This window comes from Macrotis lagotis, chromosome 7, assembly GCF_037893015.1.
Source record: "Macrotis lagotis isolate mMagLag1 chromosome 7, bilby.v1.9.chrom.fasta, whole genome shotgun sequence".
Taxonomy (NCBI): Eukaryota; Metazoa; Chordata; class Mammalia; order Peramelemorphia; family Peramelidae; genus Macrotis; species Macrotis lagotis.
In genome coordinates this window covers 211,574,199-211,601,308 of record NC_133664.1, presented here as the reverse complement: position 1 = coordinate 211,601,308, position 27,110 = coordinate 211,574,199, and the positions used below count along the sequence as shown (strand labels likewise).

The window sequence follows — 27,110 nt, the reverse complement described above, 5'->3', positions numbered from 1 at the left end:
ATAAAACAAAATATATTTTGTTTTTATAAAGAATGAAAAATGGAGAATCTGAACACTCATATGAGAAACAGCTGATTTGGAGGACAGATTAAAGAAGAAAAACATAAGAATAATCACAGAACCTGAAAGCTTTGATCTAAAAAAGAATCTTGATACAAAAATACAAGAAATAAAGAAAATTGTGCTGAAATATTAAGAACAAGAGGGGAAAGTAAAAAATAGAAAAAAAAATCACCATTTACCACCTGATAGGGGATCCCAGGAGGTAAACTCATAAGAATATTACAGCAGAATTTCAAAACCCTCAGGTTAAGGAGAAAATATTCAGAGCCAACAAGAAAAAAGCAGTTCAAATATAGGAGAGCCACAGTTAGAATTAAACAAGACCAAGCAGCATCTACATTAAAAGACTGTAGGTCTTGGAACTCTGTATATTGAAGAGTAAAAGAATTGGAGTTGTGGCTGAAAATATCATATCCAACAAAGTTAAGCATAATCTTGAACAACAAAAAATGAATATTCATTAAATTGCTAGGCTGTCAAGATTTTGTTGCAAAAAATCCCCTGAATTGAATGGAAAAGTTGACATAAAAGATCCAAGAGAAATAAAAGGTAAATATCAAAAACTAGTTACATGGAACTGAATAAGGCATTCAGTAAGGACAAATTGTTTACTGTTTATTCATGGAAATGTAAACTATGTCTAAGATTGTTATTAGCAATTGGGTAATTGAAAAGAAAGGTTCTAATGAGTAAAAAGGAAAAGATTTTTATTTTATTTTATTTTTTTAAGGTTTTTGCAAGGCAGTGGGGTTAAGTGGCTTGCCCAAGGCCACACAGCTAGGTAATTATTAAGTATCTGAGCTCGGATTTGAATCCAGGTACTCCTGACTCCAGGGCTGGTGCTTTATCCACTGTGCCACCTAGCTGCCCCAGGAAAAGATTTTTTAAAAGAGGTGTATTCAAATGAGGAAGAATTGATACAGAGGGATTAGATGGGGAAGGAGAGCTCGTAATTCTGGAAACCTACACCCAGGAGGGATGGGTTAAAGAGGAAAATACAAACACAAACACATACATATCTATAATTACATTGATGTGTGAGCTTGTGAAAATCTTTTAAAATTCAGAAAAATAAAAGGGGGGGATAAGGAAGGTATTAGAGGGTGAGAAAGTAGAATAAAGTGTATATAAAAGGCTGTGTAGATCATTGGGGAAGGAGGTATAGAAGGGTTTGTAAAGGAGGGATTCTTGGAAGAATGGTAGGTTAAGGAATAGGAGGACAAGGTAGCAAGTGGAAAAGTAAGGTGGAGGAGTGAGGAGTGTTTCTTTCAGAAAATGTTATAAAAAGTAAGAGACACAAAAACCAAATATAGTTATGAATATATGTATGTATATGTCTTCATTCTCGAAGAAACCTTGACATCAGGGAGGTGATGCTATGACAAACACATGAATTTTATTTGAGTGAGGAGGTCACCAGCCTCACTTTCTCTGGAGTCATCTGGATCCAGTGACCAGATAATGGATTAGGACAACTGGAGATGTCCCTGGATGGGTTATCAAGGTTAAGTGACTTGCTCAGGGTCACACACCTAGTTAGTGTCAAGTGTTATGTGTGACTAGGTGTTATGTGTGACTATTTTTTTCTTATTTTGTATTTCAGTTTTAAAAATAGTTAAAAAGATTTCTTGAAATGTTAATGCTAGGCTTCTTTTGGTCATGGCATTGAGATAGTCCATTCATTATTGTTTTTCTTCTTGTTTTCTAACTCAGTTTTATTACTGTGAGATACCTTGTATTTGCTCCTATTTTTTCAGCCTTTTGACTTTGTCTTAATATGTCTTGATCTCTCGTGGAAATATTTGCTTCTATTTGGTCTAATTTTCAGGAAGTTTGTTAGGATGAGAAACATTTGTACCTCTTATGCTGGGCTAATTCTAATTCTTCTATGATTCATTTTTTTTCCTAATTTCTTTTCAAATGCTTTTATAAAAACAAAACAAAAGGTTTTAATATCTTTTAAACTCTTGCTTTATCTTTTCCCCAAATTCTTATTGAGTGTGTGCCCAATCTGTGTTTTTCTTTGAAGCATTGCTCATACATGTTTTGGAGACACTGCATTTGTGTCATGAGTATCCCTGCTACCATAATAGTTCATTATGTTGGGATTTTTTTTTTTTGTTTGTTTGCTCATTCTTCCAGTTTACTTCTTGACTTCAGACATGACATTAAGCCTGGGCTCTGCATTTTGGGAGGGAAGGTCTGCTGGGCTAGTCCTGCAGCTACTTTCTTTTGTAGTTTTCAGATTGAACTAAAGGCTTGAAGTGAGACCCAGTTTTCCTCTGGAGATCTGAGTCACATTACTGCTGTGTGCTAATGAATCTGTTCCTTGATAGGTGCATAAATAGGACCTACTACTACTCCTTTTACAGAGTACCATTTGTGAGTTCTGGTCTCCTCAATCTATTCTGAGTTTAAAACTAGATAGTAAGCAACTGAGATGCCAGGTGATACTTGTAATTTTACCCAGATATACAGCCACTTCCTATATTGGCATACCCTGCTTGTGGCACACTCCCATCCAGAATTATATCCTCAGACCTCAAGCTGCTTCAAATATGATGATTTGGGCTGGAAAAATGACCCCTGTGAATTTTTTTTCTTGGATTTTCTCATTGGGATTCAGCATTCTCTTGGAAATTTTTTAGGAATTTTGCAGGGAAGGCTCCTCAGACTTCCTAAAAATGACAGAGTGAGAGAATGTGTCTGTGTGTATTCTACTACATACCTATATATACATAGATATTTTTCAACCAGCCTTTTTACTCTTTGATCCCAAATCCCTCCCCTTAACTTGAGAACTAAATAAAACAAATCCCATTATTAACATGTATAGTAAACCAAAAAAAAATCCACATTGACTTTGTCAGTGAGTGTGTATGTGTGTGTGTGTATATATGTGTGTGTGTCTGTTTCATTCTATATTCTGAATTTATCTCTCATATTAGGTACAAATGTGATCTTAGTCCTCTGGAGTAAATGTTGGTTGTTGTGCTTAATATGAGCTCCTAAATTCCTTAGAATTGTTTGTCTTTATCATTTTGATATTATCATATAAATTGTTCTCCTGTTTCTATTCCCTTTACTTTGTATCAGCTAATAATGTTAAGTGTTCCTAGGCTTCATATTGTCTTAGAACAAAATAGTATTCTATCACATTTATGTGATTGGAATAACTTGTTTCTCCAAATTATGAACACCCCCAAGATTCCCAGTCTTTCTCACCTCAGAAAGAACTTTTTGGTACATCTTTAGTTTTTAATTAATTTTAATTAAATTTAATTAATTAAATTTAATTAATTTAGTTTTTAATTAATTTAATTTTTAATTAATCCCTCCCTCCAATTTCTCCTCCCTCCTCTCCTTCCTTTCTATGTCCCTATTGAATGAAATGTATTTCTGTGCTTGTAAGTATGTATATGCCTGTGTGTGTGTGTGTGTGTGTGTGTGTGTGTGTGTGTCTGTGTGTCTGTGTGTCTGTGTCTGTGTATGTCTGTGCAGGTGTATATATTCTTTTTTAAACTTGTTCAGGTGAGAGTGAGGTTCAAGTATCATCTGGTGCTATCACCCCCTTCTCCTTGTTTGTAACATCCCTCAAGTATTTGTGTTTTTCTTTTCACTCTTTTCTTAAATTTATTAAGACAAAGGGACAGCTGGGTGGTGCAGTAGATAGAACAGCAGCTCTGGAGTCAGGAGGACCTGAGTTCAAATTCAGATTCAGACACTTAATAATTACTGACTGTATGATCTTGGGCAAGTCACTTAACCCCATTGCCTTGTTAACCCCTTGCTCCCCCCCAAAAAGATCATTAAGATATAAAAGAATCACTCTCAGATATAATCTAATCAGACTCCCTTTGTGACCCTTGATGATGTTAGGACCTAGAGGGGACATACATATGACATCCGAGTGTAGTGGATAGAACACTTGGACCTGAACTTAGGAAGATCCAAGTTCATATCCCTTCTCAGAAATTTACTAGCTGTGTGACTCTGGGAAAGTCACCTTCAACTGAAAAAAATGGAGGCAATAATAGCATCTACCTCTTAGAATTATTTGAAGATAAAATGAAACTTTATTTATTTATTTGTTTGTTTGTTTGTTTATTTGGGTTTTTTGGCAAGGCAAAAGCCTTGCCCAAGACCAAGCAACTAGGTAGTTATTAAGTGCCTGAGGCTGGATTTGAACTCAGGTACTCCTGACTCCAGGGCCAGTGCTCTATCCACTGGGCCTCCTAGCTGTTCTGAGATAATATTTATTTATTTATTTTTAGATGGCTGCTTAGTTTTTTTTTAATTTTTAAATTTAATTATTATTTATTTTCATCCATATGCACATGCATATTTTTAAATTCAAAATTTCCTTCTACTCTCCCTTCCCACCCCCTCCCCTCAGCTGTGAACAGTCAAGTTAGCATTATACATACATATTTTGATAAACATGTTTACAGATTAGTATTTTTTTGTATAAAGAATTAGGATTAAGAAAAAGGGTTACATAAATAATTTTTATGAAGTGCTCATCAGATTCTGAAGGGTTTTTTTGTGTTTTGATTTGTTTTGTTTTTCTTCCTCTGGATGGGTATAATATAGTCCATAGCCAGTCTAATGCAGTTGACCTAGCTTTCTGGACTGCTGAGATGAGAGAGAATATTTATAAATCATTTAGCACAGTACCTGGCATACAGTAAGTACTATATAAAGGCTTATTCCTTTCCCTTCTCTTTCTTTTTGTTTAGTCCTTTATCATTATTCATTCATGCTTACCTTTTTAAAGTTTGTCTTTATTCCTCCTTTTGACATGAACATATTTGCATGCAGCAGGGAAGGAGTCATTAGATCAGAGTGACTGAGATAAGAGAAAGATAGTGGGGCAAGTTGGCTGTAAAGCTGGGAATGAAATGGAATTGGGTGGGGGCTTATAGAGAGGTATATCTGTGGCAAGAAAGACCATCTTTTAGAAGATCTTAGAGGAAGGTATCTGAATGAGGTGAGTTATGGAGGAGGAGAACAGGGAAAGATCTCATTAAGTGGTCTCAAATATTTCAGTAAAGTTCTTCAGTGCAGTGGGAGACTTGGGAGATGAGATTTCAATAAGCTACTTAGTGTGATGTAATACAAATCAATTAGGGGTGAATAGAATGATTGCCTTGTTTTAATGAAAATGCAGTTGAGATTATAATATATATTTTTACAGTATATTTTGACATAATAGTATCTATAATTTATTGGTAAATATACATATATTGGGAATGAGCCAAGAGACAGAATGTCTTGTACGTGGCTCACAGCAAGGATTCTGGTATCACTGAATTAGACTATGTGGTGGGGAGTAAGGTATGAAGACTGGAAGGTGGAAGCAGGGTGGGGGGGGAGAAAGAGGAGTTTGGTTTATGAAGAGCTTTGAACACCAATAGGAGATCTTGTAATTGGTTTTTTTTTTTTTTTTTTTTTTTTTTTTTTTTTTTTTAGTTTTTGCAAGGCAATGGGGTTAAGTGGCTTGCCCAAGGCTACACGGCTAGGCTAGGTAATTAGTAAGTGTCTGAGGTCGGATTTGAACCCAGGTACTCCTGACTCCAAGGCCTGTGCTCTATTCACTGCGCCACCTAGCCGCCCCCATCTTGTAATTGTTACGGAGGGTATAAGAGAGCTGCTGGATCTTATTGAGTAAAGCAGAGGGGGCAATGACTGGTCATGAGACAGTCTGATGTGCTTTAGTCACTTTGGCAGCTGAATGGAAGATAATGGCTATTGTAGTCCATGTTTGAGGTTTTGAAGGTCTGCATAGGTGGGTGGCAATATCACAGTAAAAAAAAGGTTATATTTAAGAGATCTTGCAAAGGTGAAATCTGTGCACATGGAAGATAAGAGAGTGGTTAAGAATGACGCTTAGATTAGGAGTTGAAGGATTGGGAATTTGATGATGCACTCAATAGTGAGCAGGGAAGTTAGGAAGAGAGGAGGATTTAGGGGAAAAGACAATGAGTTCTATTTTGGATATTCTGCATTTCAGCTATCTTTTGTACATCCAGTGAGATATTTGTAAGGAGTTCAGGGCAGGATTAGGTATGAGAATCATCAGAATAAATATTATAAATCCATATTCAGTAAGCAACATAGTGAATAGGACCCAGGACTGAGTCTTTTTAGGACACCTGTGATTAGAGAGTGTGATCGGGATGATAATCTAGTAAAAAAGAGAGTAAGGTTCTTATATACAAAGGAAGAGAACAGTAGTGAGTGGTCTCTCCAAACTAAGAAGTGATTAATAATGTCTAATGCAGCAGAAAATTTGAAGAGAATGAGGATTGAGAAAAAGCCATCGGTTTGGAAACTAAGAGATCATTGTTAACTTTTGGATTGTATGGATTTAAGGGGTGAGGGGGAAAAAGGTAGAGGTATCTATTGTAGGTGGCTTTTTCTTTTTTTTAAAAGATTTTATTTATTTTGAGTTTTACAATTCCCCCCCATCCTACTTCCCTCCCCCCACCCCCCACAGAAGGCAATTTGCCAGTCTTTACATTGTTTCCATGGTATACATTGATCCAAATTGAATGTAATGAGAGAGAAATCATATCCTTAAGGAAGAAACAAAGTATAAGAGATAGCAAGATAGCAATCAGACAATTTCAGGTCTTTTTGTACTAAACTAAAGGTAATAGTCATTGGTCTTTGTGCAAGCGCCACAGTTCTTTCTCTGGATACAGATGGTATTCTCTATGAGTGTTTCCATCAAGGTAGATCATCACCCCCATGTTGCTGTTAGGGTGTACAGTGTTTTTCTGGTTCTGCTCATCTTGCTCAGCATCAGTTCATGCAAATCCCTCCAGGCTTCCCTGAATTCCCATCCCTCCTGATTTCTAATAGAACAGTAGTGTTCCATGACATACATATACCACAGTTTGCTAAGCTATTCCCCAATTGAAGTACATTTACTTGATTTCCAATTCTTTGCCACCACAAATGGGGCTTCTATGAGTATTTTTGTACAAGGGATATTTTTACCCTTTTTCATCATCTCTTCAGGGTATAGGCTTGGTAGTGGTATTGCTGAATCAAAGGGTATGCTCATTTTTGTTGCCCTTTGGGCATAATTCCAGACTGCTCTCCAGAAAGGTTGGATGAGTTCACAGCTTCACCAACAATGTATTAGTGTCCCAGATTTCCCACAACCCTTCCAACAATGATCATTGTCCTTTCTGGTCATATTGGCCAGTCTGAGAGTTATGAGGTGGTACCTCAGAGATGCTTTAATTTGCATTTCTCTAATAAGTAATGATTTAGAGCAATTTTTCATACGACTATGGATTGCTTTGATCTCCTCATCTGTAAATTGCCTTTGCATATCCTTTGACCATTTGTCAATTGGGGAATGGCTTTTTTTTTAAAAAATTTGACTCAGTTCTCTGTATATTTTAGAAATGAGTCCTTTGTCAGAAATACTAGTTGTTTCCCAGTTTACTACATTTCTTTTGATCTCGGTTACAGTGGTTTTGTCTATAGAAAAGATTTTTAATTTAATGTAATCAAAATCATCTAGTTTGTTTTTAGTGATGTTCTCCATCTCTTCCTTAGTCATGAACTGCTTCCCTTTCCATAGATCTGACAGGTAAACTAGTCCTTGTTCTTCTAGTTTGCTTATAATATAATTTTTTATGTCTAAATCCTGTATCCATTTTGATCTTATCTTGGCATAGGGTGTTAGGTGTTGGTTTAATCTAAGTTTCTTCCAGACTGACTTCCAATTTTCCCAGCAGTTTTTATCAAAGAGGGAATTCTTAATCCCAATAGCTGGATTCTTCAGGTTTATCAAATAGCAGATTATTATAATCATTTCCTGCAATTACACCTAGTCTATTCCACTGGTCCATGTAGGTGACTTTTTCAAGGGGCTTTCAAGGAGCAAAGGATAGAAGTCTTGATATAGGTTGATAATGAGAATGGAAAGATAGAGTGAAAGTTTTTTGAGGATGGAGCAGCCATGAAAATGTAGGTAATAGAAAAAAGAGGGAGATATTGAAGATAAGTTTTTAGAGAGAGGATAACAGATGGGCATTTTGTTGGAGGATATGGGTAGAATTAGGTTGCTTGTCAGGTGGAGTACCCCAACTTTGGTAGGGAATAAACAATAATAATAATTAAAATAAATAATAATAATATAATAAAAAGTAAATAAATGAAAGAGGGGTAAAGGAGGAGATCTTGACAGATGGCATCTAAGTGATATGAGGGTGCTGTTGGTGAATGGCTTCAATATTTTCTGTAAAATATAAAGCAAGATTCTCAGCTAATAGGGTTGGGGGGACCGGGAGCCATAGGATGTTTGAGAAGGGATGAAAAGGTTTGGAAGAACTGCTTTAGAAGCTATATGGAAGAGTGATTGTGAGTTAATAAGGAAAGTAGTAGTTGAGCTTGTCTTAACTGTGTAGGAGGCCTAGTCAGAATTGCTGTATGACTTTCTCTATCTTCAGCAGCAGCTATGAAGTGTGTAATCTAAGACTGAAGCTTGGCAGGGCAAAGTCAGAGAAAAGATAAAGGACCCAAAGGATTCAAGAGTAGAGGATAGTGAAGAATTGAACTGCTTTCTAGTTCACCACAGAGTTAAGATTGGAAACAAAAGGGGAGAGAGTTTGTGGAGAATGGCATAGAAGCGAACTGAGGGGTCATGGGATTGGAGGTCCTAGTGTAGACAGAGTAGGTTTTGTTAAGAGAAGGCAGAAGGAGAGGTGAAATGCTAATAAAATAAAATCAAAAAAGGGAAATTTGGAATTCTTGATTAGAAGATCAAGTATATGATCATTTTTGTACATGATGGAGAAGTAAGTCTTGGGGAATAAGTTGAGGAACTGGGTGCATAAGATTTTTGAGGGAGACAATGATAAGGCACATTAGTATGCCACTCTGAAGTGCTCTCTCCAGAGTTACCAATATGATCTTTTAGAACTGCCAAATCTAATGACCTCCAGTCAGTCTCCATTTTTCTTAATTTCCCTGCAACCTTTGACACAGAACTACCAGATGGCACTTGTTCTTCCTCTCAGGTCTAGTTCAGGGGTCTCGTGGTTTCTTTTTCTGCACTTGAAGTTTATACACTGTTATGCTGTCTCAATTCCTTGGCTCAGAAGAACCTGATGTGCTGTCGTTCTTGAGTTCACAGAGAGTTAGATATGGCTGAAGAACAGAACATTATCAAAAATATATGGGTTGGAACATACTAATTAAACTACCAAAAAAGTATTAGATAGAGCTAGAAATCCCAGCCCTTAAAAAAAAGAACAAAAGATCAAGAATATCATAGAAATTAATTTTAAAAATACAACTAAAGGTATCCTAGCAATACCAGATCTCAAAGTAGTTTAGAGAGCAGTAATCAACCAAAATATCTGGCACTGACTAAGAAATAGAGGGGTAGATCAGTGGAGTAGAACACATTAATTATACAAGACAGTACTAAATGACAATAATCTAGTTTTTGAGAAAGACAAAGATCAAAGGTTTTTGGGTAAGAACTCACTGTTTGATTAAAAACTGCTGAGAAAGCTAGAAAACAATAGGATGATATAAACTAGGTCGAGATCAGCATTTCATACAGAGTACCAAGATAATGTCAAAATGGGTACATGATTCACACATAAAGGGTGATAACATAAACAAATTAGAAGAACAAGGAATCAGGCAGCTAGGTGGTGTAAGAGATAGAACAGTGACCTTGGAGTCAGGAGGACCTGAGTTCAAATCCAGCCTTAGACACTTAATAATTACCTAGCTGTGTGACCTTGGGCAAATCACTTAACCCCATTGCCTTAAATAAAAAAAGAAAACTTGAATGCAAAAGCTCTTTTTGTAGTGGCAAAAAATTGGAAATTGAGGGGATGTCCGTCAATTGGAGAATAGACGAACAAATTGAAGTATAACTATGTGAAGGAACACTATTGTTCTATAAGAAATCAATAGCGTTGGGATTTCAGAAAAGTCTGGAAAGACTTACATGAATTGATGCTGAGTGAAATGTGCAGATCTATCAAAGCTATCAAAGCAACAACAATCAAAATGTATACAGGATTTAGACATAAAGAACAATATTATAAGCAAACTAGGAGATCTAAGAATAGTTTACCTGTCAGATTTATAGAAAAGGAAGCAGTTTATGACCAAGGAAGAGATGGAGAACATCATTAAAAACAAACTAGATAATTTTTATTATATTAAATTAAAAAGCTTTTACACAGACAAAACCACTGTAACTAAGATCACTTGGTATAGAAGCCCAAACTGCAACCTGGATCTGAGTGTAGGCTAGCTTCAGAGTCCTACCCAGAGGAAGAGCAGAGAAATCTCTGCAGACTTCCCTTATTGTCTCTGGGGGTGCAGGCTGCTTTCTCCAGATTCTCGCTGCAGGTTCTGTGGCTGGTGCTCCTTACTCCACACTCATTCTGGTGTAGCAGAGTACTCTCCCAGCCCCTTCAGGCTGTTGCCTGTGATCTTTGGGCTGGGCTGGACTGCAGTGGGCTGTGGTCTCGGCTTTTTTCCAACCCCTGGTCCTGGTGAAACACACCTTTCCTGCAGAACTTCTAAGTTATCTTGGACTGGGAAAATGTATCACTCAGTCTTTCTGTGGGTTCTGCCCTTCTAAATTTTGGCTAGAGTCATAATGTGTTGACTTTTGGAGTTTGAGGGGGAAGAAATTCCCAGGAACTGCTGCCTTCATGCCGCCATCTTGGCTCCGCCACCCCCACTGTAATATCACAAGAAATGTAGTAAATTGGGAAACAATTTTTACAACTAGTACTTCTGACAAAGGACTCATTTATAAAATATACAGAAAACTGAGTCAAATTTAAAACAAAAAACCAAGCCATTCCCCAATTGACAAATGGTCAAAAGATATGCTAAGGCAATTTACAGATGAGGAAATCAAAGCAATCCATAGTCACATGAAAAATTGTCCTAAATCATTATTTATTAAAAAAATACAAATTAAAGCATCTCTGAGGTACCACCTCAAACCTCTCAGACTGGTCAATATGACCAGTAAGGACAGTGATCAATGTTGGAAGGGATATGGGAAATCTGGAACATTAATGTATTGTTGGTGTAGCTGTGAACTCATCCAACCTTTCTGGAGATCAATTTGGAATTATGCCCAAAGGGTAACAAAAATGTGCATACCCTTTGATCCAACAAAACTGCCACTGGGTCTATACCCTGAAGAGATCATGAAATAGGGTGAAAACCTCACTTATATAAAAATATTCATAGTAGCCCTGTTTGTGGTGGCAAAGATTTCGAAATTGAGTGAATATCTATCATTTGGGGAAATGGCTTAATAAACTGTGATATATGTGTTATGGGATACTATTGTTCTTTTAGAAACCAGGAGGGATGGGAATTCAGGGAAGCTTGGAAGGATTTGCATGAACTGATGCTGAGCAAGATGAGCAGAACAGAAGAACAATTTTGGGATATCTGCAATGGAGAATACCATCTGTATCTAGAGAAAGAATTGTGGAGTTTGAGCAAAGACAGTTAACCTTTAATTTGAAAAACAAATCTGTTATCTTATTATGTAATTTTGCTATCTCTTATACCTTTATTTTTTCCTTAAGGATATGATTTCTGTCTCATCACATTTAGGTCAATGTATATCATGGAAAGAGGGTAGAGAGAGATTAACAGACTGCCTTCTGTGGGGGTTGGGGTTGGGAAGCGAAATTAGGGGAAAACTGTAAAATTCAAAATAAATAAATTTAAAGTAAAAAAAAAAGCAAAGCAAAATAGTAACATGGGATAATGATCAATCATGATGGACTTGTTCAGTACAGCAAAGACATTTTTTTTCTTTAGCTTTTTGCAAGGCAAATGGGGTTAAGTAGCTTGCCCAAGGCCACACAGATAGGTAATTATTAAGTGACTGAGGCTGGATTTGAACTCAGGTACTCCTGACTCCAGGGCTAGTGCTCTATCCACTTTGCCACCTAGCCACCCCAATAAAAGACAATTTTAAAAGATTTGTGATGGAAACTATTATACCTATGCAGAAAAGGAACTGTGGAGTTTAAATGATGACCAAATCTTACTGTCTTCCAATTTTTAAAAAGTTGTTTTTCGTATTATGTCATTTTTTTCTCTTGTTTTCTTTCTTCCATTTGGATTTGATTTTTCTCTCACAACATGATCAAAAATGGGTCTGTGCTTAGCATGGTTATAAAATGTAAAGATTGCTTTCTGTCAAGGGAGGGGTGGAAGGGAAGGGGGGAATGTAAAACTAAAACCTTGCAAAAAAATGATTGGTTAAAAACTACTATTGCATGTGGTTGGAAAATCAAATAATATAAATATAAAAAAATGAATGCAAAATTTCCCAAAATATGTAATTGGGGTAAAACAAAATACTATTGAAAATAAAAAGACAAGAATGTAATTGGGAAATATTTAACAAAATAAATTTAGCAAAAATAAAAATGCAATATTAAAATGTATTTACATAAAAATATATTTATATTATAGGGGTTGGATTCTATAGCCACTTTCTTATTTCTTGAGTTTCTCTGATTTGTTGACATGATTGTAGTCATCCATATTCTCTTTTGTCTGCTTATTTTATTTTGTGTCAGACCATACACGTTTTCCTAGATTCTGTACTAGACTATACAAATCTTTTGCAGATTCTAAATTCATGATTTCTCACTGCATAATATTACTTTGTATTCATATGCCATAGTGTTTTCAACCATTTGCCCTTAATATAAAACTTAAAGGTATTTTGCTATATCTATAAAGATTTTTGTTCTTTGATTATTTGTATCTTTCGTGGACTTCCTTGATGTATTTGTCCAGTAATGGTATGGCTCAGTGAGGTAGTATGGACATTTGAGTCATTTTTCTTGCATAATTCCAAGTTGAAACCCAGAATATTTGGACCACTTCATAGCTCCACCCTGATAACATCAATCAGTTTGCTTACTCTTATCACAGTCCCTTCCAACACAGATTTTTTTGTTTATTTTTCTCACCATTGCTATTTTGGTAGGTGGTAAAAAGTGAAATTGTTTTGAATCCCATTTCTCTTACTGTTAGTCATCTGGAACACATTTTTATGTGGTCATTTTTAGTTTTATTATTCATCTTATGTATTTTCTCTGCCTGACTTGTCTACCAGATCCTTGCAGTGGGTACCCTCTCCACCCCTCCCATTTCAGCTTTCTTTTGTGTTTTTCTCCTTCCTTACCCTGCCCCATCATTGCGTTGTTAATTCATTCAGGGCAGACTTTTTCTTTTTTAGTATTTGTATCCTCAGTCCTTATTACAGTGTCTGCACAAAGTAGGTGCTTAATAAATGTTTATTGACTATTGAAAAGAAATTTATAATGCTTTGTAAAAGCATGAGATTTAATAATTTGTCTGCTTAAGACAATTCTATGTTCAAAATAGAGGTGGAGAGGTACAAAGTTAATTGGTAATTTTGTAATATTATCATGGAATCATTTTTGGGCTTGAGTGATAGTAAATAAAATATTAGGCATGACTTACTTGAAGCTGAATATATTAAGATGACATTTACCTTTCATCAATAGTAGAATATTTAATATAGTTGATATTCTTAGTTTTATAGCCTTAGATTCATTTTATTAATTTTATTTCTCATTTATTTTCATTACAAATGGTGTAATAGGGCCAAAATCCTGCTTTATGTTTTTGGTGCTAGGGAGTTTAAGGCAATATTCATTTTATCTATCTATCTATCTATCTATCTATCTATCTATCTATCTATATCTATATATATTTGTGACTTTTTTATATTAACTGTTTAATTTTTTGCATTAGAAACAGCTGTTTAAATCTTTTATTTTTTTCTTTTCTCTACAGGAGCTTGTTGGTTCCTGAAAAGATAGAAGTAAGTGCTCTTATTTATACGGGGAAGCGAGTGACAATAACCAAATTCATTTTTAATATTTTAGTGGTTTTTATTCATATCATAGTATTTAGTATTTCATTCAAAGTTATAGGATTATTGTAAGTTTTATTGATGTTTAGTTTAAAGTTAGATTTTTAAGTGTTTTCATAATCTTCCCACTTTTTGAAAATAAAGCTGTTTTTGGAAAAAGTTTAAATTTTCTCTAAAACTTTTAGATGTGGAAGGAAAAGTATTTGATAATCTTTGTTTTAGTTAAACTAACTTTCCTATCAGAAACCCATCCTTTTTCCTTTGTATTTTCTTGAAGATTGTTTAATAAAAAGGTAAATATTCATATTTTCTTGTTTTCTCATTCTTGTTATTCAGTTCAACAAATATTTACTTTTTTTTTTATCAAATATATATTGTTCATCCAGTGTACCTCATACTCCTAAAACAGTATCTCTTGGAAAACAAAAATATGCATATTTGTTTACACATTCATTAATAAATAACATTGATTATATACTTAGTTTTTACTTTATTTTCTATCCGGTTAGTCTTTTATTATTATTTATTTTTTCCAATTATATGTAAAGTTTTCTTCCTCCCAATCTTCCCTCTCTCCCACTCTAGGACAGCAAGTAATCTGATATAGCTTTATACATTTACTATCTTGTTACACTTAAGTCCATATTAGTCACACTGTAAAAGAAGATTCCGAATAAAAGGGGAAAAACTATGAGAAGGAAAGAAAAAGCAAAAAATAAATTTTAAAAAGTCACAGTGAATTTTGTTCTGCATTCAGATTGCATAGTTTTCCCTCTGGATGTGGATGACATTTTCCATCACAGGTCCTTTAGAACTGTCTTTGATCACTGTATTGCTGAGAAGAGCTAAGTCTGTTATTGTTGATCATTGTATAATATTGCTTTTAAGGTGTACAATATTCTTCTGGTTCTGCTCTCTTCACTCAGCCTCAGTTCACATAAGCCCTTCCAGTTTTTTCTGAAATATGTTAGCCTATCATTTTTTATCGATCAGTAATATTCCATTATATTCATATACCTCATTCCTCAAATGATGGGCATCCCTTCAATTTCCAATTTTTCTTCTATACAAAAAAAGAGCTGCTATGAATATTTTTATACATGTGAGTCTTTCCCCCATTTTTTATGATCTCTTTGGGATGCAAGCCTAGTAGTGATATTGCTGAATCAAAGGTTATTTTTTTTTGAAACTCAAATATCTTTATTCTGAGTCCTAAACTCTTTCCAGAACATCTTATTGCTGTCCTTTTTTAAAAAATTTTTATTAAAGATTGTATTTGAGTTTTACAATTTCCCCCATCTTACTTCCCTCCCCCACCCCCACACAGAAAGCAATCTGTGAGTCTTTACATTGTTTCCATGTTGGCACCTTGATCCAAATTGGGTGTGATGAGAGAGAAATTATATCCTTAGAGAAGAGACAAGAATTTTAAGAGGTAACAAGATCAGACAACAAGACATCTGTTTTTTTTCTAAATTAAAGGGAATAGTTCTTGAACTTTGTTCAAACTTCACAATTCCTTAACTGTATACAGATGGCACTCTCCTTTGCAGACAGCCCCAAATTGCTCCTGATTGTTGCACTGATGGAATGAGCAAGTCCTTCAAGGTTGGTCATCACTCCCATGTTGCCGTTAGGGTATACAGTGTCCCTCTGGCTCTGCTCATCTCACCCAGCATCAGTTCATGGAAATCCCTCCAGGCTTCCCTAAAATCCTGTCTCTCCTGGTTTCTAATAGAACAATAAGATTCCATGACATACATATACCACAGTTTGCTAATTCCCCAATTGAAGGACATTTACTTGATTTCCAATTCTTTGCCACCACAAATAGGGCTGCTATAAATATTTTTGTACAAGTAATATTTTTACCCTTTTTTCTTCATCTCTTCAGGATATAGACCCAGTAGTGGTATTGCTGGGTCAAAGGGTATGCACATTTTTGTTGCCCTTTGGGCGTAGTTCCAAATTTCTCTCCAGAAAGGTTGGATGAGTTCACAGCTCCACCAACAGTGTAATAATGTCCCAGATTTCCCACATCCCTTCCAACAATGATCATTATCCTTTCTGGTCATATTGGCCAATCTGAGAGGTGTGAGGTGGTACCTCAGAGAAGCTTTAATTTGCATTTCTCTAATAATTAATGATTTAGAGCTTTTTTTCATATGGCTATGAATTGCTTTGATCTCCTCCTCTGTAAATTGCCTTTGCATATCCTTTGACCATTTGTCAATTGGGGAATGGCTTTTTGTTTTAAAAATATGACTCAGTTCTCTGTATATTTTGGAAATGAGTCCTTTGTCAGAATCATTAGTTGTAAAGATTGTTTCCCAATTTACTACATTTCTTTTGTTCTTGGTTACAGTGGTTTTATCTGTGCAAAAGCTTTTTCATTTAATGTAATTGAAAACATCTAATTGGTTTTTGGTGATGTTCTCCAACTCTTCCTTAGTCATAAACTGTTCTCCTTTCCACAGATCTGACAGGCAAACTAGTCCTTGATCTTCTAATTTGCTTATAGTATTGTTTTTTACGTCTAAGTCCTGTAACCATTTGGATCTTATCTTGGTAAAGGGTGTTAGGTGTTGGTCTAATCTAAGTTTCTTCCACACTAACTTCCAATTATCCCAGCAGTTTTTATCAAAGAGGGAATTTTTATCCCAATGACTGGACTCTTTGGGTTTATCGAACAGCAGATTACTATAATCATCTCCTGCTTTTACACCTAGTCTATTCCACTGATCCACCACTCTATTTCTTAGCCAATACCAAACAGTTTTGATGACTGATGCTTTATAATATAATTTTAGATCAGGTAGGGCTAAGCCACTTTCTTTTACACTTTTTTTCATTAAGCTCCTGGCAATTCTTGACTTTTTATTTCCTCATATGAATTTACTTAAAATTTTTTCTAACTCGTTAAAGTAATGTTTTGGAATTTTAATTGGTAGGGCACTAAACAGATAGTTTAGTTTCGGTAGAATTGTCATTTTTATTATATTAGCTCTACCTACCCATGAGCAGTTGATATTTGCCCAGTTATTTAAATCTGATTTAATTTGTGTGAGAAGTGTTTTATAATTGTTTTCAAAAAGATTCTAGACTCCCAAGTATTTTATATTGTCTGAGGTTACTTTGAATGGGATTTCTCTTTCTAGCTCTTCCTGCTGTATCTTGCTAGACATATAAAGAAAATTTGAGGATTTATGATGGTTTATTTTATAACCTGCAACTTAGCTAAAATTGCTAATTGTTTCTAGTAGTTTTTTGTATGATTTCTTGGGATTCTCTAGGTAGACCATCATGTCATCTGCAAAGAGTGAGAGTTTTGTCTCTTCCTTCCCAATTCTAATTCCTTCGATTTCTTTTTCTTCTCTAATTGCTGATGCTAACATTTCTAATACAATATTGAATAGTAGTGGTGATAATGGGCACCCTTGTTTCACCCCTGATCTTATTGGGAATGCCTCTAGCCTCTCCCCATTGAATATAATGCTTGTTGATGGTTTCAGATAGATACTGCTAATTATTTTAAGGAACAGTTGATTTATTCCTATACTCTCTAGTGTTTTTAATAGGAATGGATGCTGTATTTTGTCAAAAGCTTTTCCAGCATCTATTGATATGATTATATGATTTCTGATAGATTTGTTGTTGATATATTTGAGTATACTAACAGTTTTCCTAATATTGAACCAACCCTGCATTCCTGAAATAAATCCTACTTGATCATAATGTATTAACCTAGTGATAACTTGTAATCATTTTGCTAAGATTTTATTTAAGATTTTTGCAGCTATATTCATCAGGGAAATAGGTCTATAATTTTCCTTCTCTATTTTAACTCTTCCTGGTTTAGGTAACAGCACCATATTTGGTTTCATAGAAAGAGTTAGGCAGAGTTCCATCTTTCCCTATTTTTCCAAAGAGTTTATATAGAATTGGAACCAATTGTTCCTTAAATGTTTGGTAGAATTCACTTGTGAATCCATCAGGCCCTGGAGATTTTTTTTTTTAGGGATTTCAATGATGGCTTGTTGAATTTCTTTTTCTGAGATAGGGTTGTTTAGGTATTTAATATCTTCATTTAACCTGGGCAACTTATATTTTTGTAAATATTTATCCATTTCACTTAGATTTTCAAATTTATTGGCATAGAGTTGGGCAAAATAAATTCGAATTATTAGTTTAATTTCCTCCTCATTGGTGGTGAGTTCACCTTTTCCATTTATGATACTAGCAATTTGGTTTCTTTTTTTTAAATGAAATTGACCAGAGGTTTATTTTATTGTTTTTTTCATAATGCCACCTTTTGGTTTTATTTATTAATTCAAATTTTTTTTGCTTTCGATTTTATTAATTGCTCCTTTAATTTTTAGAATTTCTAATTTGGTATTTAATTGGGGATTTTTGATTTGTTCTTTCTCTAATTTTTTTAGTTGCATGTTTAGTTCATTGATTTCCTCTTTCTTCAGCTTATTCATGTAAGCATTTAGAGCTATAATATATCCCCTGAGAGTCGCTTTGAATGAATCCCATAGGTTTTGTTGTGTTGTTTCATTATTATCATTATCTAGGATAAAATGGTTAATTCTTTCTATAATTTGTATTTTGGTCCACTCTTTTTTTTAAAAATGAGGTTATTCAGTTTCCAATTTGTTCTGGGTGTATATCTCCTTGGCCCAGTATTGCACATGACTTTTATTGCATTGTGATCTGAGAAAGATGTATGCACTATTTCTACCTTTCTGCAGTTGATCATTAGATTTTTATGTCCTAGAACATGGTCAATTTTTGTATAAGTTCCATGTACTGCAGAGAACAAGGTATATTCCTTTCTATCCCTGTTCAGTTTCCTCCATAAGTCTAGCATATCTAAATTTTCTTACAATCTAATTACCTCCTTAACTTCTTTCTTGTTTATTTTATGCTTCCATTTATCTATATCTGAGAGTGGGAGGTTGAGGTTTCCCACTAGTAGAGTTTTTTTTTGTTTGTTTGTTTTTAGGTTTTTGCAAGGCAAATGGGGTTAAGTGGCTTGCCCAAGGCCACACAGCTAGGTAATTAAGTGTTTGAGACTGGATCTGAACCCATGTAATCCTGATTCCAAGGCCAGTGCTTTATCCACTATGCCACCTAGCCGCCCCCCACTAGTAGAGTTTTGCTGTCTGTGTCTCCCTGTAGTTCTTTCAGCTCCTCTAAGAATTTGTGTGCTGTTCCACTGGGTGCATATATATTCAATATTGAAATGACTTTATTGTCTATGGTACCTTTTAGGAGGATAGTTTCCTTCCTTATCTCTTTTAACACTATCTATTTTTGCTGCTGCTCTGTCTGAGGTAAGGATTGCTACCCCTTCTTTTTTTACTTCAGCTGAAGCATAATATATTTTGGTCCAACCTTTTTAACTTTACTCTATATGTATCTTTCTGCTTCAAATGAGTTTCTTGTAAGCAGCATATTGTAGGATTCTGGTTTTTATTCCACTCTGCTATTTGCTTTCGTTTTAAGGGAGAGTTCATCCCATTCACATTCAAGATTATGGTTACTAATTCTTTATTGCCCTCCATGCTGTCTTCCCTCTGTTTGTATTTTTCCCTCTTTCCCCAGCTTTGTCCATATTCCACAGTATTTTGTTTCTGAATACCATCCCCTTCAGTGTGTTTGCCCTCCTATATCACCCCCTCCCCTTTCTTTCCCCTTTCCCTTTTTCCCCTTTTCCCTTCCCTTCCTTTTGTTATTTCCCCTTCCCCCCTCCCCTTCCCTTTCACCATCGCCCCTCCCCTTTTCCCCTTTTAATACTTGAAATGTTGGATGTTTTTTTAAGTTAACTGAGTATGTGTAGGTTGACTTTAAGCCAAGTTTGATGAGAAGAACATTCAGGTGTTTCTCATGTGCTCCCTTCTTTCCCTCTATTACCATAGGTTTTTGTACCTCTTAGTGTAATGAGATTTACCCCTTTCAATCCCCTCCCTCCTCCTGTCTCTTTTCTGCCCCCCCTTTTCAAGGAGGGAGTGTTTTTTAGATCATTCTTTGTAAGTCAGAGAAAATTCTGAGTGTCTATCCCTTACAGTTCAGTATATTCTATCGAATAGAGTCAAAATTCCTGAGAGTTATTAGAGTCTTTCTCCAAAGTGGGGTTAGAGCCAGTTACAGCCCATTAGATAGCAGTCTCATGGATAGGTCACGAATGTCCATCATTTCTGGCTAGGTATATTCTCTCTGTTAGAGTTACAATTCTCAAGATTTATGAGATTCTTTTTTTCCCCCATGCTGGGATATAGCCAGTTTCAACTTACTGCTTAGCATTTTTTTCCCCTTTTACTGCCCCCCCCCTTTTTTTACTTTTCCATGTGTCTCTTGAACCTCCTGTTTGATGTCCAAATTTTCTGTTTAGCTCTGGTCTTTTCATCAGAAATTTTTGGAATTCTTCCATTTCGTTAAAATGTCCATCTTTTTCCCTGGGAAAGAAGGCTCAGATTTGCGGGGTAAGTAGATTCTTGGCTGCATTCCAAGCTCCCTTGCTCTTCGAAATATCTTGTTCCAGGCCTTTCAATCTCTTAATGTTTATCCAGCCAGGTCCTTCGTGATCCTTACTGTGGTTCCTTGACATTTAAATTGTTTCTTTCAGGCTGCTTGCAGGATTTTCTCTTATATCTGATAGTTCTGGAGTTTGGCCACAACATTCCTTGGTGTTTTCATTTTACGATCTTTTTTCTGGTGGGGATTGATGTACTCTTTCAATTACTACTTTGGCCCTCCGATTCCATGAGATCAGGGCAGTTTTCCATCACTAGATCCTGTAATATTAAGTCCAGGCTTTTTTTCTCCTCAGTGTTTTAAGGAAGTCCTATAATTTTCAGGTTGCCCCTCCTGGATCTATTCTCGAGGTCAGTGGTTTTGTTGATGAGGTATTTTGCATTTTCTTCTGTTTTTTCTATTTTTTGATTTTGTTTAACTGACTCTTGCTGTCTCATGGAGTCATTAGTTTCAGTAGACTCCATTCTTTTTTGGGGGGAGGAGTTTTCTTCATTAACCTTTTGCAACTCCTTTTCCAATTGGTCAATTCTACTTTTGAAAGAGCTTTCCATTTGACCAATTGAGGATCTGAGAGATTTATTCTCATTTTGTATTTGTCCAATTGATGATTTGAGAGATTTATTCTCATTTTGTATTCGTCCAATTGATGATCTGAGAGATTTATTCTCCTTTTGTATTTGTCCAATTGTACTTTCTAAGGTTTTGCTTTCTTGTTGCAAGGTATTAATTGTATCTCCCACATTTTTAAGCTCCTTCCTTATTTCTTCAAGAAAGTCTTTCTGTGCTGAAGACCAGATCATATTCTCCTGAGAGGTTCCAGGTCTCTCTCAGTTAGGTTCTTTCCCTTCTAAGAATTTTTCTATGGATCCACCTTTCTGCTGACCCTTCTTTTTGCTAAGACCTGAGTTGGGGAGGGGTGGTTCACAGGGCTTTGGTATGCTAAAGGCTTTACTCACTGAGTGCAGTTTTTCTGGCTGGCCTGTAGGAGATGTTGGTTGCTTTCTCTGGAGTGTCTCTGACCTTGGCTGAGGCCTTCTCCCTTTGCTTGAAGGGAGGAATTGGAGCTATTGAATTCTTTTGCCTTAAATCAGTGGTGGGCTTTACCCTGGCCTGAGGTCATTCATCACCTGGGCTGGTTCTTCTGCTCACACACCTGGGCTTGAGGCAGAATTAAGTTTGCATTTGTTTGTTTTGGAGGAGGTCTGAGTTGTAATGGGACTCTGAGTTCCTCAGACCAGTGGAGCCCAGGGATGGTGTCCCCAGCTCTCCTGCACCAGAAGTCTCCCCCCAGCCCTTTCCGCAAGCTCCTGGGAGACAGCACCAACACCAGTGCCTCTGCTCCCTAGTTGACTCAAGCCCCTGCTATCTAGCCCCACCGCTGATCCAGCAGGTCCGGCTCTTGGGCCCTCAGACTCCGGGCTCCAATTCAGCTGTTAATCTGGTTGATCTGGGCCTGATCCTCCCTCTGAGCCCAGACTCACCTGCCTGAATTCCGCAAGCTGCTGCTGGAGACAAATCCTGAGGTATATGTTCTTTCTCCTGGCTTTTCTTTCTGGGTTTTGTGGGTCGGATTTCTTTTAAGAAGTTTGTTTCATGTGATAGATGGGGAAGAGATCAGGAGACTTTAAAACTGTGCCTGTCCTCTCTCCACCATCTTGGCCGTAAGTCCCAAAGATTATTTTTTAAAGAAATTTTTTTTAAAGTTTCTTTGGACATAGTTCCAAATTGTTTGCAGAACCAAAAGTTCATTAGTGTTCAGTTTCCCCATATCTTTTAAAAACTTTTTTGGCAAGGCAGTGGAGTTAAGTGACTTGCCCAATGTCACACAGCTAAGTAATTATCAACTTTCTGAGGTCAGATTTGAACTCAGGTTCTCCTGACTCTAGGGTTGGTATTCTATCCTCTGTGCCATCTAGTTGCCCCTTCCATTTCCTTTTGCTGTCATATTAACCAATGTGATAGGTGTGAAGTGTTGTTTTATTTTGTATTTCTCTAATTAATAATGACTTAAAGCATTTTTTCTTCATCTAAAAACTGCTTGTTCATATCTTTTGACCATTATTCAATTGGGGAATGACTTGAATTCCTTTTTTTTTTTTTTGGTTTATTTATTTTTATGTTATTACAATAATCTTTTTGTGAAAGTAAACATAAACCCCTCCCCACCAAAATAGAGAAACCTTAAGCAAAATGAAGTAAGAAGAAAAAAAAATAGTGTACTTCAGTCTGTGTTCAGATCCTGTCTGCTCTGTCTCTGGGATGAGTTGCCTTCTTCATCATAAATCCATCGGAGAAGTTGCTTCAGTATATTTTTCCACAGTTGCCATTACTATCTTTATTTCCCTCCATTGTATTTCTCCTCACTCCTATTTATTCTATTTTCTCTTTCCTTTCATCCTGTCCTTCCTCAGAAGTGTGCTGTGTCTGACTGCCCTCTCCCATGATCTTCCCTCTCTTTTTATCTCCTACCCCCCCCATCCCCCTTATGCCATCCCTTTCCTCTTGTGTTTACCTCGGGTAAGATAGCTTTCAATACCCTATTGAGTATCTATGTTATTTCTTCACTGAGCCTTTTTTTTTTAAGGTTTTTGCAAGGCAAACGGGGTTAAGTGGCTTGCCCAAGGCCACACAGCTAGGTAATTATTAAGTGTCTGAAACCGGATTTGAACCCAGGTACTCCTGACTCCAGGGCCGGTGCTTTATCCACTACGCCTCCTAGCCGCCCCTCTGAGCCATTTTTTAAAGAAAGATTTTATTTATTTTGAGTTTTACAATTTTTCCCCCATTCTTGCTTCCCTCCCCCATCCCCCCAGAGAAGGCATTCTGGTAGTCTTTACATTGGCAAAGTCTTTACAATGGTTTGTACATTGATCTCAGTTGAATGTGATGAGAGGGAAATCATCTCCTTAAGGACGGAAAAATAAAGTATAAGAGATAGCAAAATTACATAATAAGATAAAAATTGTTTTTCAATATTGAAGAATAGTCTTTGGTCTTTTGTTCAAACTCCACAATTTTTTCTCTAGATTCAGATGGTATTCTCCATTGCAGACAGACCAAAATTGTCCCTGATTGTTTCCCTGGAGGAATAAGTCCACCAAGGTTTATCATCACCCCCATGTTGCTGTTAGTGTGTACAGTGTTTTTCTGGTTCTGTTCATCTTGCACTCAGCCATTTCTGATGAGAATGAAGGTTCACTCATTCTTCCTCGCCTTTCCCCTTTCTACTCCAGTTCAAAAGCTTTTTCTTAACTCTTTTATGTAAAATATCTTAGCCTGTTCTACCTCTCCTTTTTTTTTTTTTTTTTTTTTTTTTTTTTTAGGTTTTTGCAATTGCAAATGGGGTTAAGGGGCTTGTCCAAGGCCACACAGCTAGGTAATTATTAAGTTTCTGAGACGGGATTTGAACCCAGGTACTCCTGACTCCAGGGCCGGTGCTTTATCCATTGTGCCACCTAGCCACCCCTCTACCTCTCCTTTGCCTTTCTCCCAGTGCTTTCCTTTATCACCCATTGACTCCATCTTTATACTATATTATACCATTATGTTCAACTCCCTTGTGCCTTGTCTATATATGCTCCTTCTAAGTGCTCTTATAAATGGAAAAAATCCATAGGAGTTATCAGTATCCTCTTCCCATTCAGGAATACACACAGTTTAACATTATTAAGTTCCTCATGATTAGTCCTTCCCATCCACCCTCTCTATGCTTCACCTGAGTCCTGAACTTGGAGATCAAACTTTCTGTTCAGCTCTGGTAATTTCAACAGCAAAGTTTGAAAAGCTCCTATTTCATTGAAAGTCCATCTTTCCTCCTGAAAAAGGATGCTCAGTTTTGCTGCACAGTTGATTCTTGGTTGTAAACTGCCTTCTGGAATATCATATTCCAAGCCCTATGAGCCCTTAATGTAGACACTGCCACATCCTGTGTAATCCTGACTATAGAGCCACAGTGGTTGAACTGTTTCTTTCTGGCAGCTTGTACTTTCCATTTGACTTGGGAGTTTTGGAATTTGGCTAGAATATTCCTGGAAGATTTTTTGGGGGAATCTCTTTCAGGAGGTGATTGGTGGGTTCTCCCAATATTATTTTACCCTCTGCTTCTAGGATCTCAGGACAATTTGAATTATTTCTTGAAAAATGAGCTTAGCCTCTTTTCCTGGTCATAACTTTCAGGTAACCCAGTAATTTTTAAAATTATCTCTCCTGGATCTGTTTTCCCTGGCAGTTGTTTTTCCCATGAGATAGTTCATATTTTCTTCTAATTTTTTGTTCTTTTGATAATCTTATTGTTTCTTGATTTCTCCCGAAGTCATCAGCTTCTTTAAGCTCCATTCTACATTTGGAGGAGTTATTTTCTTCAGAGAGTTTTTTTAATCTCCTTTTCCAACTAACCAATTCTGCTTTTTTTTTCTTGTAACATTTTATTTGTTTTGCAATTATATGCAATAGTAATATGTACCCGTCATTTTTTGCAAGGCTCTGAACTGTACAGTCCCCCCCCCCCCCCACAAAAGGCTGTCTGACAGTCTGTACATTGTTTCCATGCCATACATTGATGTAAATTGAATGTTATAAGAGTAATCTAAACATAACCCCCCCCCCCCCCCTTCCCAAGTAGATGGGAAACCTCAAGAATAGAGAGAGAAAAAAAAATGTACTTCAGTCTGTGTTCAGATGTCAATGGCTCTGTCTCTGGGATGAGTTGCTTTCTTTATCATAAGTCCACCAGAGAAGTTGTTTCAAAATTTTTCCCTCAGTTGCTATTACTAGCTGTAGCTTCACTCTGTTTCTCCCCACTCTCATTTATTCTATTCTCTCTCTCCTTTCATACTGGCCCTGTCCAAAAGTGTGTTGATCTGAGTACCCTCTCCCTTGATCTTCCCTCTCTTCTGTCATCTATTCCCCCTTCCCTCCCACCATTCCCCCTCATCCTGTCCGTTTAAGATACATTTCCTCACCCTATTAAATGTGCATGTCATTTCCTCCCTGAGCCATTTCCTTGCTATCCCCCTACACTCTAATGAAAAAGTTTTTTCTTGACTCTTATGTGAAATTTCTTAGCTTCTTCATCTCCTTTCCCTTCCTCCCACTACTTTCCCCATCACCCATTGACTCCATCCCTTTACCATGTTATACCATTATATTCCACTCCTTCCTATGTCCTGTCTATATATGCTCCTTCTAACCACTCTTATAAATGAGAATGTTCATATGAGTTATCAATATCTTCTTCCCATGCAGGAATACAAACAGATGAACATCACCAAGTTCCTCACAGTTAGTCCCTCTCCACTCCCTCTTTAGTTCACCAGAGTTCTGTATTTAGAGCTTGAACTTTCTGTTCAGCTCTGGTTGTTTCAATAGGAAAGTTTGAAAGTCCCCTGTTTCATTGAAATTCCATCTTTTCCCCTGAAAGAGGATGTTCAGTTTTGCTGGGTAGTTGATTCATGGTTGTAATCCAAGCTCTTTTGCCTTCCAGAATATCATATTCCAATCCCTCCAAGCCCTTAATGTAGATGCTGCTAGATTCTGTGTAATCCTGACTATGGAGCCTCGGTAGTTGAATTGTCTGTTTCTGGCAGCTTTTGGGTGTTTCACAATTTGGCTATAACATTCCTGGAAGTTTTTCTTTTCAGATCTCTTTCAGGAGGTGACTGGTGAATTCTTTTTTTTTTTTTTTTTTAGGTCTTTTTGCAAGGCAAACGGGGTTAAGTGGCTTGCCCAAGGCCACACAGCTAGGTAATTATTAAGTGTCTGAGACCAGATTTGAACCTTGACTCCAAGGCCAGTGCTTTATCCACTACGCCACCTAGCCACCCCTGGTGAATTCTTTTGATTTCTATTTTACCCTCTGCTTCTTGGCTCTCTGGGCAATTTTGCTGTATTATTTCTTGAAAAATGAAGTCTAGGCTCTTCTGGTTGTGGCTTTCAGATAGCCTAATAATTTCTAAATTATTTCTTCTGGATCTGTTTTTGAGGTTGGTTGTTTGTCCATTGAGCTATTTCACATTTTCTTCTAATTTTTGGCTTTTTTGGAAGAGTTTTATTTCTTCCTGATTTCTTGCAAAGTTATCAGCTTCCTTTAGTTCCATTCTGCATTTGAAAGAGTTATTTTTTTCAGAGAGCTTTTTTATCTCCTTTACCAGTTGGCCAATTCTGCTTTTTAAGGCATTCTTCTCTTATTTGCCTTTTGTTTTGCTTTTTCCATTAGGCCTAAACTGGTTTTTAAGATATTTTCTTCAGTATTTTTTTTTATATCTTTTACCAAGGTTTTCATGATTTTTCTGCATTGCTCTCATTTCTCTTCCCAATTTTTCCTCCATTTCCCTTAATTGCTTTTCAAAATCTTTTTTGAGCTTATTTGTAGTCTGAGCCCATTTTCTATTTCTCTTGGAAGTTTTGGATACAGAAGCTTTTATTTTGTTGTCATCTGAGTATATGTTTAGATCTTCCATGGGACTAAAGTGATTCTCTATGATCAGATTCTTCTTTTTCTATTGTTTACTCATTTCCTCAGCCCAAGTTTAAGTTACAGCACTTTCAAAGCTTTGGGGTTGTT

General features: G+C 36.4%; 1 protein-coding gene across 6 annotated transcripts in view; it reads left to right on the top strand.

Moving 5' to 3' along the window:
• The window catches only part of PPHLN1 (periphilin 1), a 199,037-nt gene that overhangs the window by 3,684 nt on the left and 168,243 nt on the right, over positions 1 to 27,110 (top strand). For 5 of the 6 annotated variants that reach the window (XR_012470211.1, XM_074194718.1, XM_074194716.1 and 2 more), the window contains exon 2: positions 13,930 to 13,957. The exons of the other annotated variant lie outside the window; for it this stretch is intronic. Coding sequence is in view for 4 of the 5 variants with exons in the window: in XM_074194718.1 (XP_074050819.1) it covers position 13,957 (1 nt within the window). In the remaining variant the exon portion in view is untranslated. The remainder of the gene's footprint in view (positions 1 to 13,929; positions 13,958 to 27,110) is intronic. 6 annotated transcript variants of the gene reach the window in all.